Source organism: Erpetoichthys calabaricus, chromosome 3 (genome assembly GCF_900747795.2).
Source record: "Erpetoichthys calabaricus chromosome 3, fErpCal1.3, whole genome shotgun sequence".
Lineage (NCBI taxonomy): Eukaryota > Metazoa > Chordata > Cladistia > Polypteriformes > Polypteridae > Erpetoichthys > Erpetoichthys calabaricus.
The window spans coordinates 41,402,232-41,419,181 of NC_041396.2; the positions used below are offsets into that span (position 1 = coordinate 41,402,232).

The 16,950-nt window shown below is 37.9% G+C and overlaps 1 protein-coding gene across 2 annotated transcripts in view; it reads right to left on the bottom strand.

Moving 5' to 3' along the window:
• foxp4 (forkhead box P4) overlaps window positions 1–16,950 on the bottom strand; it is a 239,519-nt gene that overhangs the window by 9,334 nt on the left and 213,235 nt on the right. For both annotated transcript variants that reach the window (XM_028796682.2, XM_028796680.2), the window contains exons 12-15: window positions 8,376–8,452; window positions 6,273–6,374; window positions 922–1,043; window positions 718–784 (exon numbers count right to left, since the gene is read on the bottom strand). In XM_028796682.2, coding sequence (XP_028652515.1) covers window positions 718–784; window positions 922–1,043; window positions 6,273–6,374; window positions 8,376–8,452 — 368 coding nt within the window. The remainder of the gene's footprint in view (window positions 1–717; window positions 785–921; window positions 1,044–6,272; window positions 6,375–8,375; window positions 8,453–16,950) is intronic.

The window sequence follows — 16,950 nt, forward strand, 5'->3', positions numbered from 1 at the left end:
ACATATTATTGTGGATGTAGTTCACATATTGGTCCGTACACAGAAGCTTTCTGAACTGCTTTAGCCACCGAGTAAAATGTTCCATACAAAACTCTGAAGATTGATAAAGATCCTTTTGATTTTACAAAAACAAGATATGAATGATATATTTTTAAACTGAAATCTGGAGGCACATCATCACACAAAGGATCACAAAAGCATGAACAAGGTGTACAGCGGTATTATTCAAATGTGCAAACTTTGTACCATTGAGAAAAATAGGGGAGAGGCTTCATGGGCCAAATGATTACTGCCTTTTTTTATGCACCACTCTGCTATGTATGCATAAGTTATAAAACTGACACATGGTATAACATTCAGATGTTTTTTGGGAAAGTTGGGTCATTTTAAATTATTTTAGTTATTTCATCACAGAGTCACTTGCTACTTTTTGTTTATGTATGCCTTAGTAGACTTCATTAAATACATGCACTATAACAGTATTTTACAATTTCATATAGTTGAAAAAAAATAATTTTTGGTCTGCACAGTTTGGCATGGGCCAAAAAGCCCCTTTTCACATTTATTTCCTATAAATTATAGTGCAGGGTTGTGCTGTGTTGTATCTACGATAAACCAATAATGAGAAGCCATGTGAAACTGAAAGATGACTAGAGACCAAACAGACAACAAAAATAACTGGCAGTGGGTACTGACTTGCATCTGCTCCACACTCACCTGGTAGCTAGCATTGAGGGATCCATAGCCAAGACCTGAAATCATGTTCTTCACAAGAGTTGGGCTCCTGCAATCCAAGGAAACAAAGACTTGCTTGTCAGCATTGTTTATCCTTCTTAATCTATACATGTGTGCTGAAAATGAATTAACCAAAAACAAGCCGATCTATTTTCCTTTTTAAAGGGAGGGTAAAGCTTTGCCTACCCGGTCATCTTTGGTGGTCTCCGCTTCTGATATTCAACTTCGTCCACTGTCCATACTGCCCCCTTAACATTCTCCACTCGGACAAAGCACTTGTGCAGGCTCAAGTTGTGGCGAACAGCATTCTAAAGGAAAACAAGATGTACTGCAATAAATGGGAGGTAGGTATATGAACTTGTCATCCACTGGGAAGTCTACCTGCAAACTCCCCACAATTGAAAGAATGTAAATTTGAAATGATCTTAAGTCTATGTATGGTGAGGCCACTCATGGATGGTCCAACTCTTACTTTTCTGTATTTTGTGAACTTAGGGTTGGCATCTCATTCAAAGCCTAGCACCTTGTGCTGTTCTGGGGGACAATGAAAATGGTTAGCTTGCACTGGTTCAAAAAAAAAAACCCAAGGCACCAGTCATCATGAGCTCCCAGAAACCTATTGTATCTTTTCCTCTGATCCTTGCTAACTGGTCCCCATCCTCTGAGTCATTATTCAAATGCAGTGTTTCTCAAACATGCAGACTTGAGATGCAAACTTTAATCAATGAAATTAAAGGTCTGTAGCCACCTGATCTGGAGTTTCTGACATTATACAAAAAGGACAAATTAGCAGGTCCATCAACAACTGTCACAAAAGTTTTATTTACCATGACATTTCATCAATGCTTATCCTTAGGAAAGTGTGTTTTAAGAGTTACTTCCACATCTCAAAAGATCTGAAAGATGTGCACATTATGGTAAATGATATTTAATTCTTGATGCCAGCAAGTATGACCAAGTGGGTGAATGTGCTCAGCCAAAGATTAGTTCCCCATCCCAGGATCCCAGGTTTGGTAACTATTTTGCTGTCAGTTTTCCTGGCATTGGCTCTGATTGCCCGTGACCCTGAACTGGAATAAAACCGTATGAAAATGGAAGGACTAGGTAATGGCCTGTATCACATGTGCATTAGGATCTTGCTATGTGTGACTAGGTGATTACTTGACTAAGGGTTGTTTCCCTTTCTGATGTATACATGTCATATCATATATATATATATATATGTATATATCATGTACACCATGATTCATCTTAATTATACACATAAACATTAAGAATCACTAATAACTCTGCACTCTGATGTTACTTCATTACATTGTCTCTGGATAATTTGGTGTACCTTCCACATCTCAAAGATCTTGAAGATGTGATTGTTATGTTAAACGGTAATATATAATTTGTAGATGTAAGCCAAGTATGAGTGGTTGAGTGTACTTCACATTTTTTAAATAAACTAGTCAGCATAGACAAGCATGAAGTTGTAGTGTCGTCTTCTAAAAATGTACTGATTCAGGTTGCTTTACCTAATCACAAACATTTAGTTACAAAAATTATCACTTTGACTTTTACTAGCTCCCCCACCCTCCTTTATATTGCTTTAAATTCTGAATGATGTGCAAATTCATTTGTTTGCTTCCAGCCTTTTTTTTTTCCTGTCGCATTCTGTAATGGAAGCGCTAAGATCTGTAACACTGCGTTAACGCCCCGTGTGCCGAGACACAAATGCTGCGGCTTAGAGTACCTGGTGTTTAACAGCTGGATTTCTGATATTAAAAATGTGGAGGAAAAAAAGAGAGAGATAAAGATGGTCCTACTTGAAATTTCACTAATCAGCCACTATCTAGAACAACACCCCCGAGGGAGGCCCATTTCTTTTCATCTGCTATTTGTAGTTTGTTCATGCCCAATTTCATTACCAATTTTAATTCGTGTATAATTAAATCCTGTATATTTTTTCTGACAAGCTTTTTTAATCCATAAGGGAGGGATGCCGAGGCTGGAATCACTCCTAACCATAATTACAAGTGCCATAATCACACTAGGCCTTCCGTCTTTGAATAAATTTCCTCGCGCTGAAGCGATGATGCTTAGTTTTGCAAATTAGTATGACCCCAATTTCAGACGGCCACCTCGCGAATTTTATTTGCATTCCCGTTCGTGATGAAGGACTAATTCTCCCAGTTAAAACATTAGCAGCAATTTAAAGGGGTCAGACACTGCAGACACAAACAAAACGCCTCGACCGTCAGAGGGAGAGAAAGAAAAAAGAAACACTTTTTTGGGGGGGTTTGTTTTATTTTAGCTCTTTTTAACACACTCATACACATTAAATGTGAAATGCCCACAAAGAGAAGACCTAAGGGGGCAAACCATGCCAGCAATTTGTGGACAGTTTAGGATTTCTAAAACCAAATACCTTCTAGTAGGTGGCTAGAGATTCAGACATGGACACAATATCTGGGTAAATCAATGGGACTAATGTATTACTTGAATAGTGCCCATTACTGTGAGCTTTATCACAAAGCATTTTATGACCATTGAGAGGTGAAACATTTATGCACAAAAGCTATAACTAACTGTAATAAAGCCTCTGGATATCATCAAAGCTAAAGAAAAGTAAAAAGGTATACAGCAGATGAATGCAGAGGCGCATGGTGGCAAAATTCAACCAAATGGAGTGCATCTAGTAAGAGAACAGTGGAATAAAACCTACATAGACCAAAAAAGGGGCTGACTCGAAATATTCAACCCGTTAAACATGTCATATATTATTCTTTCTTCATATGTATGGCAAAAGCCATATCAACAGCCTATTTCTTCAAATATTTTGAATGGCAAAAATAGTAGAATGGTAGCTCCACAAGCTGTAGTTCTTCTAGGTGTACAACAAAATCACTAATTGTTATTATTCATAAATGGACACCAAGAATGCAATGCTCCTTCAGCCAAGTCCTGGCTACCAGTCTGCCGCTCTTGCTACTGACTGTTAAACTTCGGTGGTATCACTGTATGCCTCCCTTTCATTTCCTGATTTGCCATCCTCAGGAGGATCAAGATTCACAAATTAGCTGTTTTTTTCCTCCTTTTTTGCCAGAAATGGGTCAGAGCAGGCAAGGCATGCTCCAGCGGTGAGAATTTTTAATAAGCGCCAATGACAGACTGTTTAGCTATTCCACGGATAACAGGAGTCATCCTCAGCACCTCTGTCGCTACTAGTGTCACAGCCAGGCATGTCTGTGTCAGAAAAATAGTCTGCTTAAATGAGGTTTATTAAAAAGAAAAAGGAAAAAAATAATAATATACTATTCTGTGAGAAACTCAACAAAAGCATCAGAGGCTTCTACAGTCTCTATGTAGGCACTATACCCACCATACAGGCGACAGACTTTACTCCTTCTTGACTGACATAAACAATAGTCCTGGCCAGCTTTCTTTTAAAATCCATTTAAAGACAGGCTAATATGGTAGTCTTAAGACCCCTTGTCTGTCCTGATGTCTCCCTCACCCTTTTTACTTTACTTAGACCCCATTACTTGAGCTGCTGTCCAAAGGGAACCATGCATGCAAACATCTAGTATGAATAGGTATGAAAGTACAAATTTCAGTTATCGCTGAGTGTAATGCTCAGATACCACAGACATACAGTTTAGTTAACCATTTAAAGTTGAATTAAACAATAAAAATCTGCCTTGCAACTAAAAACATCTTCCAATGGTTTGCTTTTAAAATTGATTATTACAAGATGTTTATGGCTGCTGCCTCTGAACCCCAGAATTCTAAACTCAAATTTTTAAACAGTCTTCCCATCCCTGCTCTTTTCCCATTCACAGACTTATGCTTCAAACTAGTTTAATAAAAAATTGAACTGTCTAGGCAGGTAGTTGAAGTGAGTCAATCAAGGCACATCCAGAACATAATCTGAATCTATCTGACTGCAGGGAGAGTGAGTCAATTCAGCATGTCATCCAGGAATTGTTTATGCAGCCACACAATAAAAAGACACTCCATTTCCCTAGCGACTGTACAAAAATGTAATAAGACAAAACCCTAAAACTAGAACATAAATTAGGAAGTTGACTTCTAGTAAAAATAGCATCTTTATCATAGTGTTTGAACATCATTAACATGTCAGCTTATTAAAAGCAAGCAACTTAGCTAGTGACTACTTGTTGTCATACAGTTTCCTACAAGAGGGTCAGTTATTATGATTGACGGAGACTTTGAGGGGCAGTTATTGAGTTGATAATGTACTGTACTTTGTCACTTCTTGCCATTTGAGAAAATAAGTGGATTTCATTTAAAATAACACATAGGATCAGTGGCTCATATAGGAGCCTCCAATCATTTACAGTCTGCTTTGAGAAAGTCAAGGAACTTCGTACAGGGCCTCTTTGAGAGCTCACTGGCTGATCTTAAAACATCTGGTGCCCCACATGTTCTTCTGAGAGAATTAGGGGACATGATTTTGGGTGACATTAAAAGTCAATGAGTGAGCAGACAAATCTTGTGTTACTCAGTCTCCTTTGGGAATGTAAAGGAATCTTTTTATGTGTTATAGATATTAAGAACTGCATTACAATGATTAAATTACAATATACCGTAAATGCAATTAAAATTCATGAAGACACAGAGTAGTACATCTTATGCTAACCAGATCACTTAACTCCTTCCCTACCTATGCAGGCAGCTGGGAAAAGGATTTAAAACAAAAACAAATAACTCAAAAGACAGTGAAGTACTGAAACTGTTAGCGTTCAGCATACCTAATTAACTTAGAGCATTGATAAATACTTGCCAGATTCTAAATAACTTATGAACCATTCCTCTGACTGGATTTAAAATTAGAAAAATATGGAAAAATATGATGGACTAGGATATTCTGACCGACCAAAATAAGCATGTACGCAAACACTATGGTAAGTTATTAAAATAGATTATTCATGAAGCAGTAATATTCCCTCACAAGACTCTCTGACCAGAATCGCAAAAAGAAATCATTGTGAGGCTAATAATTTCTCTTATTTAAGTGAAGAGTTTGTTCCAATGGGGTCTGGGCATGTGGCATTTTGAAAACATGTGATTTAGGATTTTATTCACTCTTCTGAAGCAAAATTGTAACTTGAAGCTAAGCTGAGTGTTACTGGGTGAGGTTGAAATCCATATTCTTTAAGCAGGTAAGGCATCTTAACTCAGAATGACTATGGAAGTCCTGGGACAAGCTACTGTAGAACAGCATCTTCCAGTGTAACAAAATTTCCTCTGAGACATGAGGAGGTGACTAAGCATACTCAAAAGCGTACTTATGTTCTGTACAAATCTTCTCACTTAATTCAACTTTGGAAAAAATGGACTAACTTAGATAGAAGATAATATAACCTTAGTTTTTAAGTATGTGAAAATGTTTATTTGAACAGATTTTCAGGCCCCTTTAGTTAATAAAGCATTCTAGACTTGCCCACAGAGTAGCTTTAAGAAATTTTCTGGTAAAAGAGTGATATTAGTATAAAGATAAAACTCAGTAAAATGAAGTACCATACCTTCCATGTTGCTGTGTTTCTCCTGAAATAAGCAAACATCCTTGTAAACCAATTATAAATCTCATTCAGTGTTAACTGCCGATCAGGCGCTTCCAGTATAGCCTAAAAAAGAAGAAAAAAATATGTGAGAATCTATCATCTTACCTTATTATTTTTTCAGTGGATACTAATCTTGTTTAGTGCATCTTTCAGTTTTATTAAATAAAGTAAAGGAAAGTAAACCCAGCAAATCAAAATTTAAGACCTATTATGATCTCAAGAATCTACTTACTCAATTTCTGCTGTGGACAAAGACATAAGGTTACACATGAAAACATATGTAAACATGAAAAACCTAAATGACAATATTATGTAAGTGATACAGATATTAAAGTGAGCAAAAGAATAAAAAGAGACTATGCCGACTAGCGTATAAGTTTTCAAATAAGTGCTGATGTTTGTTTTTTGCTTAGCTATATCAGCTATTTGAAAAATGTCAGAAAATTGGATGAACTCTGAAATAAAAGAGCTATCATGCCTCAAAAATAAATAAATTGTTATGCTCAGATTCTGTCAATCACAGCTGTAGATTATTCACTTCCAAGTGAGGAAACAGAAAAGCTTTTCACTAGCAACATGAGTTGAACTTTCATTTGCTTCTGCTGCTAGTGACAAATGCCCATATTCACCTGCATGGGTGCAACAGTTGAAGCAGGAGTTGCTGTGTGATGCTCATTCAATAAAACAAAACAAAAAGATTGTATGCAACTTTCAGGAATAACAAAATGATGCAGTAATAGACATCTTTGTATTTTTTTAATATATTTTGTAAATTCTTGTATATTAAGTTTGTACCTTAAGAACATGATGGGAGTTTGAAAGAATATCTGAAAAACAAGCAACACTTGACTACTAAACACGTTCTTTTAGACAAAACAAGTTTTTACACTGGCAGTTAGTGTCATGCGTGAACAAAACCCAGAGACAATATCCTGGAAAACTCGATCTGGAAATTGCCTAGGTCAAAACGTGATACAGGAATCTCTTGTCTCAAGTTGTGTGCGAAAAGCTGTAGAATTACTAGGTAATAACAGTATAAAATAAAAAGACATCAATGAAAGTGAAACCAATTAAAGAATGAAATATATTAAGCACATATGAATTCTAGATTGTTCACAAAAAATAGTGAAACAAATTTTATTTGTTTTACAAGAAAAGCAAATTGAATATTTCAAAACTACACACATTTTGAAAATGCAGGAGCTACACACTATCTGATCTGAGAAAGAAACTGCTGTCCAACTATTATGGACAGTATATGGTGTAGCAGTATATGACCAATTTACAATGATCCTGAATATGTGTTACACAGTGAGACAAAGGCTGCAAATTACAGAATATTCCATGGGCATCAGTGACTGCAAATACTTCCAGGATTACTAATTCTGCCCTTACTCACTTGACTTGGTCCCAATCTAGGATGGTTACATTGTAAATATAATTAGTCAGGGAATTAACTAGACATTTTTAAAAAGTAAGAGCAGTTAATTTAGCAATGTCCTAGGTTCTATGTGCTAATGTGAACATTTTCTGTCCCTGCAGGAAGATGAGGTATGATCCAAAACCATTCATTCTTCTATCAATCTGTGAATCTATGCAAGAGTGAAAGTAAACCAATTTAGCATAATAAATATGAAACTTGTAGAAAATAATGTTAGTTTTTATTTCTTCTTCTCTTTTGCCTTATATTTACTGGGCCTCAAGCAAGAGAAAAATTCCTGTGAAGGTTCTTTCTAGACTGCCTAGAAATATTCATAAAATCCTAAATCTTTCATTACGAAATTTAAAATGTGGATGAGGTTAAATATTCATGATGTCCTCTACATTATGCATTATTTGTCATTATGGACTGGTTTAAAGAAATGGGACCTTTGGGATCACCCTGGACAGCCACACTTTTCATAATCAGCTCAAAATATACCACTCAGAACCCTCACTGCTTTTAAATTGAAGTCTTCCTTAAACTTTATGTGATTATAATATAGACAGCCATGCTGAGAAAAAGGCTTTTGCTGTAAATTATGACACAGATTATGAAAACAGATCAAATTTTTTTTTACTTACATGTCTTATGAGTGAAGCGTAAGTGAAAGGAGGTCTGACGTCAGCATTTTTGTAGAATTCATGATTCTGTGCAAGTTCTGTAACACACAAACAGCAAAAAGTATATCATAGTTATTTAAGGAGAATACTACTGTATTCAAAGATTATATTTATAAGGTGGAAGCATAATGATACACACGGTAAAAGTAAAAGACTTCTTTACACCTAAAATGTCATATATACAATTATTAATTAATTGTATACAGTATATATATATTATATATATATATATATATATATATATATATATATATATATATACACATACAGTTATTAATTAATTTTATACAGTATATATATATATATAAAATGCACCAAAAACAAATAAAGATGCATCTGTATAATCATTGTATGTACAATTTATGGCCTTTAATGAAAGAGCTAAAGTCAGTAAATTTGTTTTTCTTTAAATTTTTCCCATTGTACAGAGGGTACAAAAGCCAAAAAAAAACTTTTCTTGAAGTAACATCACAGAAGGACATGAAGTGTAAGTTTCTGCTTATTATAATAATATTACTATACTGTATACTGTTCAGATGGTGTATTTATTCAACATAGAAACTCCCACACAGTAAACAAGATCAAACATTTGCAAATACATTCAAACACAAAAAAAATATGAAAGCAGTCAAACCCAAACCTAGGTAATTACTGTATAAATAGTGTTTGAATTTTTATTTTCCTTTAGTATTCAAATGATGGCTTGTATGTTGCTTTTGCTAATAAATGCTTTTGCTTTGTAAATATGCATATAGTGTTGCTAAGCATATAGTGTTGCAAAGTTGATGTTATGTTTTCTTTCTAAAGCAGTGTGTTGGCGTATTGATGCATGATAATGCACTCTCATGCTAAACTGTGCATATTTTTGGTTTATTTAATTTTTTTTCATAGAAGTATAAGCTGCTGAATTAATGTTGATTTTTATTGTGTAGCTCCAGAAAACAGGAAGTGGAGAGGAAGTTAGAAGAATGGAGAAGGGCTTTCGAAGAGTGTTGAAGATAAATAGAAAGAAGACAGAAAATATGAGGTTTCATGATGATCAGGATTTAGAACATAGCCTGCAAGGAGAGTTGTTAAAAAGAGTGAGTAAATTTAAATATCTAGGAGTAGTAGTAGCCCAAGAGGGAAAATTAGAGTGCAGTGGGGATGTAACAACTGGAAGACGGTATCAAGAGTATTGCTTGATCGAAGAATTAAGACGAAGATTAAAAGTAAGGTTTTTAAGACAGTGGTAAGACCATAAAGGATGTATGGAGCTGAGACATGGGCAGTTAAGGGAGTGCAGGAGAAGAAGTTAGATGGGTCAATGAGAATGTTGAGATGATGTGTGGTAGGGGTGTGCGATATTGGCAAAAATTATATCTGATATTTTCTAGGACTTGGATGATATTTTGCATCCTTTAAAACGTCTTCGTAAAAGTCTTATTGATCTAGTTTGGTCTTATTAATAGGATATTAATTGTAGCTTACTAATGTTAAAACTGAACTAAAACAACACAAAAACATTAAAATCACCAGTCAAAATATCAATGAGATCAAACAGTACAAGTAAGAATAAACCATTTCAAAGTGGCCTATAGAATATACACAAAAATAACACTAAGACCAACAAAACTGTTACAATGAGAGCATTTTGAGCAACAAAGAACAAAAATGTAACACACTATATATACTGTAAAAATTCAGTATTTTTTCAAACACTGCACAGGAAAAAAATTATAGCATTTGTTAACAAGTTCTGCCATATATATAAAAAAACCTATAACATTTTTAAACAAATTACTAGCTTCAAGTTCCGTCCAATACTGCACAAAAATATCAGAAAAAGAACTGTCAAATTTTACTGAGGAAACCAGTCTGTTCACAACATCTGGCAGCACGGTTATATGTTGCAACAATTCCTCCGTTGCTGAAAGCCCTCTCAGAAGGGGTGCGTGAGGCAGGGTTGCACAGGTACTTTTTTGCAAGTTTCCCCAATTTGGTAAAATGTATTTTTTTGTTTTTTCCAACACTCAAATGGATTTACATCACTGTCCACCTCAGGTATTATCAAGCAGCTGTTTACCTTTGTTTCAATGGCAGTGTGCAGAGACTCACCTTCTCTGAATTCCTGTGCTTTTTTTTAAAATAGCTGTTAAAAGACTTTTATTTTTTTTGCTCCCTCCCTTGTGTCATCACCTGCTCCAACTTCTGCAGCCATAGGGGCGGATGGAGTGTGGCAAGGAGGTGGGGATCTGTACGAGTGTTTTAAATAAAGAAAGAAAAAATGCTTTGGAATCGAGGATATCCAACCAAGACAGCTTGGGAAACAAAACACACTCGATAGGCAGATTCTTCTTATGGAAATAAAAATAATCTGTTCAAATGATATGCGTAATCTGTTTGAACGGATTAATAATTCATCAAAACAGCTTTTTTTTTTTTTGGCCTGACACCTATGGGGCTCTGTACTAGATCAATTTCACTTAAATTGCATTTTATAGAGGAACCCATACTTTTTTGCAGAATGATTCAGCTAAACATTTCTGAGCGAGTTTTTGTTCTAGTACCTTGGGTGATTTAGACCTGTTGCGGACACCTGACTTCTAAAGCTTTTCAGTCTTTATATTCTGTGTGGTGATGAGTTTGCAGATGGTGAATCAAGTTAGTTGATGGGCTGTCTTTAACAGCAAGTGATTTCCAACAGTTTGCAGATTGCTTTCTTTTAAGCAACATCAGTCTTTCAAATGCATACTACGTCCACAGGGATGATCCACGTCTGGCAATTAAATCTAACAACGCAGATGGCAAGGCTGTTTTATCTGCTGCCACTGTGTGTGCACTAATTTTTAGGCAGCTTCATAGCTTAACTCGCTGACTGTGCACAACTATGTGCTTGCTTTACACATGCGTAATAGTCTATCTGGTTAGCTAACGTGACAGACAATGTGGGCAACAGAATGATGGGAATGAAAGTACAGGGGAAGAGAAAGTGAGGGAGGCCAAAGTGGAGATGGATGGATAAAGTAAAAGAAGATCTGAAGGAAAAGAGCTTGACTGGTGTGGAGGTACAGGACTGAGCAATATGAAGAAGCACATAAAGCCCACATAGAGGCGGGAAACGATGAAGTGGATGAAGAAAGAAGAAGAATATATTACTGATTTAAGCATAAAAAGGTAAAACGTCCCAAAAGTTATTCCCATTGAGGAATGTTAGGGATAAGGCAGTGACAGGAAAAAAGATTATGTATAAATACAATTATGTATTGAAACACTTTAATTAAAATATTAACATTTATGAAAATGTATACCCAAACTAAAAAACATACATACTGTATATACAAATAAAAAAAACATTAGCTCAACTTCAAAACTCATTCAGATTTCTTATAAAGAGATGACATATAATCCTCATACTTTCAACCAGCAATATACACTTTAAAAAAAAGCTACACACAAGTTGAGATTTTTGCACATCTTTTTTTCTATTTGTGGAAAAATATGTGTAACTTTATATAAAAACCTATAACATTTTTAAACAAATTACTAACTTCAAGTTCCGTCCAATACTGCACAAAAATATCAGAAAAAGAACAGTCAAATGTTTGCTTCATCAGGCCGTGATCTTCAGCTCTCTCTGGATCGGTTCGCAGCCGAGTGTGAAGCGGCTGGGATGAGAATCAGCACCTCCAAATCCGAGACCATGGTCCTCAGCCGGAAAAGGGTGGAGTGCCCTCTCAGGGTTGGTGGTGAGATCCTGCCCCAAGTGGAGGAGTTTAAGTATCTCGGGGTCTTGTTCACGAGTGAGGGAAGAATGGAGCGTGAGATCGACAGGCGGATCGGTGCGGCATCCGCAGTAATGCAGGCGCTGCATCGGTCTGTCGTGGTGAAAAAGGAGCTGAGCCGCAAGGCGAAGCTCTCAATTTACCAGTCGATCTATGTTCCTACCCTCACCTATGGTCATGAGCTATGGGTAGTGACCGAAAGAACGAGATCGCGAATACAAGCGGCTGAAATGAGTTTCCTCCGCAGGGTGTCTGGGCTTTCCCTTAAAGATAGGGTGAGAAGCTCAGTCATCCGGGAGGGGCTCAGAGTAGAGCCGCTGCTCCTCCGCATCGAGAGGAGTCAGATGAGGTGGCTCGGGCATCTGATCAGGATGCCTCCTGGACGCCTCCCTGGCGAGGTGTTCCGGGCACGTCTAACCGGGAGGAGGCCCCGGGGAAAACCCAAGACACGTTGGAGGGACTATGTCTCTCGACTGGCCTGGGAACGCCTTGGGATTCTCCCGGAAGAGCTAGAAGAAGTGGCTGGGGAGAGGGAAGTCTGGGCATCTCTGCTCAAGCTGCTGCCCCCGCGACCCGACCTCGGATAAGCGGGAGACAATGGATGGATGGATGGAGAACGGTCAAATTTTACTGAGGAAACTTCAAATTGTGTGACAGAACCACCAGTCTGTCCACAACATCTGGCAGCACGATTATATGTTGCAACAATTCCTCTGTTGCTGAAAGCCCTCTCAGAAGGGGTGCGTGAGGCAGGGTTGCACAGGTACTTTTTTGCAAGTTTCCCCAATTTGGTGAAATGTATTTTTTTGTTATTTTCCAACACTCCTATAACTTTGTGCACTGTGCAAATCATTTGTGAAGCCGGGCCATTCGGATTCTGTAATCTTCCACTTTAATCTACTTGATTGAGCAAGCTTTGATGTTATCAGCTTTTACTGATAAAAGTTATTTACTGTCTTTCTCAAGACACATCACAAAGGCTGGTAAACAAACTCACCTTTTACAAATGCAGGCCATGTTTTGTAATTAAAGTGATCAGTCTAATACTGTTGTTTTGCCTGAGGCTTCCACGTACAGGACCTCTAGTACACTAGCGTTGGTTGAACTATGAAAAGTACCAATAATATTCTAAAATTAAGGTTCACTCATTCTTAGAGTTTCAATCTAAACAAACAACAGAGAATATGTTTCTTCCATCTAAGTGTCCATGTCAGATTCTATGCAAAAATAAATATGTCTAAAATAACTCCGAATGAGAAAATTATTACAAATGTACAAGAACTTTCAGCAAAAGAGTGTCCTTTCCAGGTTTATCTCTAGCCTTGCACCTGATGCATAAACTAAAACTAAACTAAGCACGCTCAGTGAATGAATGGACAGATGTATATTTACAAGTTTTTTAATTCACCCACATTTCTGCAGAAGCCTGTAAGTGTAAACATACTCACACAGTTGTCAGCAATGTTGCTGCTTAAAATCAACACATACTTGGGGTTGAGTTCTACATAGACAACTGTCTACATGGAATGTACCTATTGGGATAACTGGCATTGCAAAACTGTCCCAGTATCAGAGAGTTTGTTATTATGTCAGGTGACAGAATGTGATTGTAGGTTTATTGGTGTATATAAGCTAACATGTACAAAGTAAAATGACATTCTTACTTACTTGCATGTACTAATCAACATGCAAGTCATATAAGATGTTGTCATGTCTTTTGGTTCCTTCCTTGCTCTTAAAGCTGCAGTAACAGGCTCGTTTTCCCTGCAGCCCTGTAATGAAAATAGTAGATTTATAAAATATATGAAGGAAGTGATATTCATAAGTGAATTAGCCTGCTCCTTCAGTTTGGCTCAGTTCCTGCTGACCCCTAGCCTGCAAGAATCCATATTACTAAACGAGAATGGTAAACCGGATATGGACGCAGGGACCTGCCCGTGGACGCAAAAGACATAGTGCGCAAGTGCCACACAAAGCCCCCCCCCCAGAGTGAAACGGGAGAGACTACGCACGTGCGCAGGCGCCACACAAAGCCCCCCAAACCCCACCAGAGCAAAACGGGAGAGACTATGAACCGTCAGGAGTAGGAAACAAAGTAAAACGTCATAAAGAGGTTAAAGAACAGGGACAAACACATGGAGAGCAGGTTACAGAACAAAGCCCCCCTGCCCAGAGTAAAACGAGAAAGACTACTAACCGTCTGACATGCCGCAAGCAGGATAAAGCGAGGTCAGAAATAAAACACAGAGTAGGAAACAAAGTAAAACTTTATAAAGGGATTAAAGAACGGGGACGAACACATTGACAGCGGGTTACACATGATGAAAACTGGAATGCAACAGCTTCAAAAAAACCTAGGCACGAAACACATGCACACCGAGATACAGAATATAAAGGCAGAAACAACGACAGTTAAACGTCCACACCACACAGCGGAGGTACACAGCATGGTAAAAACTGACATAATACGGAAAGCGCAGGCGTCGCCGCCATATTGTGAGTGGCACTAATGCGTGGTGAGAGCGCAGGAGGAGACATAGTAAAACAAGAGGAGTCAACACCCCCTACGGAGTCCACAAAGGTTCATACATCAAACCCGAGATGGTACGGACACGCGTCTGAAACCGCGGAAGCAAAACTGTCTCGGCTCCAAAACCAAACAGCTCAACAAGTAACACAGCTTTGACACCGAGCCCGCGTGGACAGATCTCATGAACGTGGACGACTACAACGCGCGTCTCAAACTGCGTAGGCAAAGCAGGCACGCATTCAACACGACACAGCTCCAGTGACCGAAATACAAACATGCGCCTGCCTGAATATAATTAATGAACGCAGGCGCCTACAACGTGCGTCTGAAATGCCGCAGACCAGGCAGGCACTGCTCCAAAAACAAAGAGCTCGACTAAGCGAGATACGAAGTGAAACGGGAAACACTACAGAGTCCGCAATGCTCCACAATGCACCGCATAATAGTTCGGAAAGAGCTTCGTAGTAACAGTGGGGAGACCCAAAGTGACACGGGCGAACGCTCCGTATTAAACATACGTCATCCTCACACATCTAACCTATACAGCATAGGTGAATCACATTACAGTGATGTATTATTAACAGTACGATAAACATCACAGTATCGCAAACAAATGAAAATTATTACTCGAAAAAGGGAAATTATATTCACCACGGACCAGGTGTCATTGAAACAAAAGCAGAATAAAGCGAGATCAGAAATGAAAGACAGAGTAGAAAGCAAAGTAAGACGTCATAAACAGGTTAAACGAGGGGGCCAAACACATGGACAGCAGGTTACTGATAATGAAGACTGGAATTCAAAAGCTTCAAAAACCAAAGCTCGACTGACCGAGATACAAACTGAAACGGGAAACACTACGGGGTCCGCAGTAGTCCACAATGCACCGCATAATAGTACGGACGGAGCTCCGTATTAACAGTGGGGGGCCCCAGAGTGACACGGGCGAACGCTCCATATTAAACGTGCGTCATCCTCACACGTGGCTGCCCAGCGGGCACGGGTTCAAAACGCCGGGGGTAGGCGAGCGAAGCGAGCAGGGGGCGGAGCCCCCTTGTCATCTCTATAAGATAGCTTCTGTTCTGAAAAACCTTGAAACAATTTTAAAACTTGCTTTTCTGTTTAAAACTCCTGAAAACATTTTCTCTGCTTGCTTATTTGGTAATCATCTCTTCTAATCTCTCTTTATTGTGAATTTCAACCTCACTGCAGCACCACATCACAAAGCAGCAATTGTCTAAGCAGTGAAGATTTTTTTTGTACTGCTCTCACTCTCCTTGCATATCGTAAACCCCACCTCCACAGCCTAGAAGACACAGCAGCATTTTCACTTTCTTTAGCTGCTAAAGAAGGCAAGCCTACCTTCTGCCAGTTTTAGCACATTCTACAGGGGAACAATTGAGAGCATTCTGACCAGTTGCATCATTTTCTGGTTTGGGAACTACAATGTGTCTGAATGTAAAGTCCTACAATGGATAGAGCTCCTATCCCTCCCATGGTCTCTTTGTTCCACTTCCACCTGGAAGAAGGTACTGTAGCACCCAAACCTGTTCTACCAGATTGTACAAAAAATTCTGTACCTTGGTTCTCTGGACTTAGTACTGATTAATATTGTTTTTTAATTAATAGGTGTTTTTATTATTTATTTACTAGCTGATTACCCAGTGGCTTCGCTCACTGAGTGTAAGGGAAAAAAACTAAAATGTAGTATTTATAAAATAAGTTTGTTAATTACCAATGTTATTTTTGAACAAATAAAGAGCATTTACAATAAATAGAAATTATATAAATATTAATTATTAAGTAGTAAAACATTTTGATAAAACAATTTGAAGAAGATATAAGAAGTGTATAAATTATTAAACAGTCAAACATTAACATTTAAGAAGTAAAGATACATTGAGTACTACTGCAGTGGTTTCAGGCAAACTACCTGCTTGACAACCTTGCACTATGTGCCTGTGATTTAAGCGAAAAATTATTCTGAGAAATGTGGACAACGTGCTCAACGGGCAAAAGGTCCAAACAATTCCCAAGTCTAATACTTAACATGAAGAGGTCGGTACATCTTTTTAGATCCTCCATTTTCTTAAAAGAATTCATCACAAAAGCAACCTTGAATGTTGCGGGGTTTTAGTGACCCGATTTCATCTTAAGGGACAGTAAGTAGCTGTGCACCGCAATTTACCAAGAGAGTCCCGCTTCGATAGCGCCAATTACACTTATTCGCAAAGATTTCCAC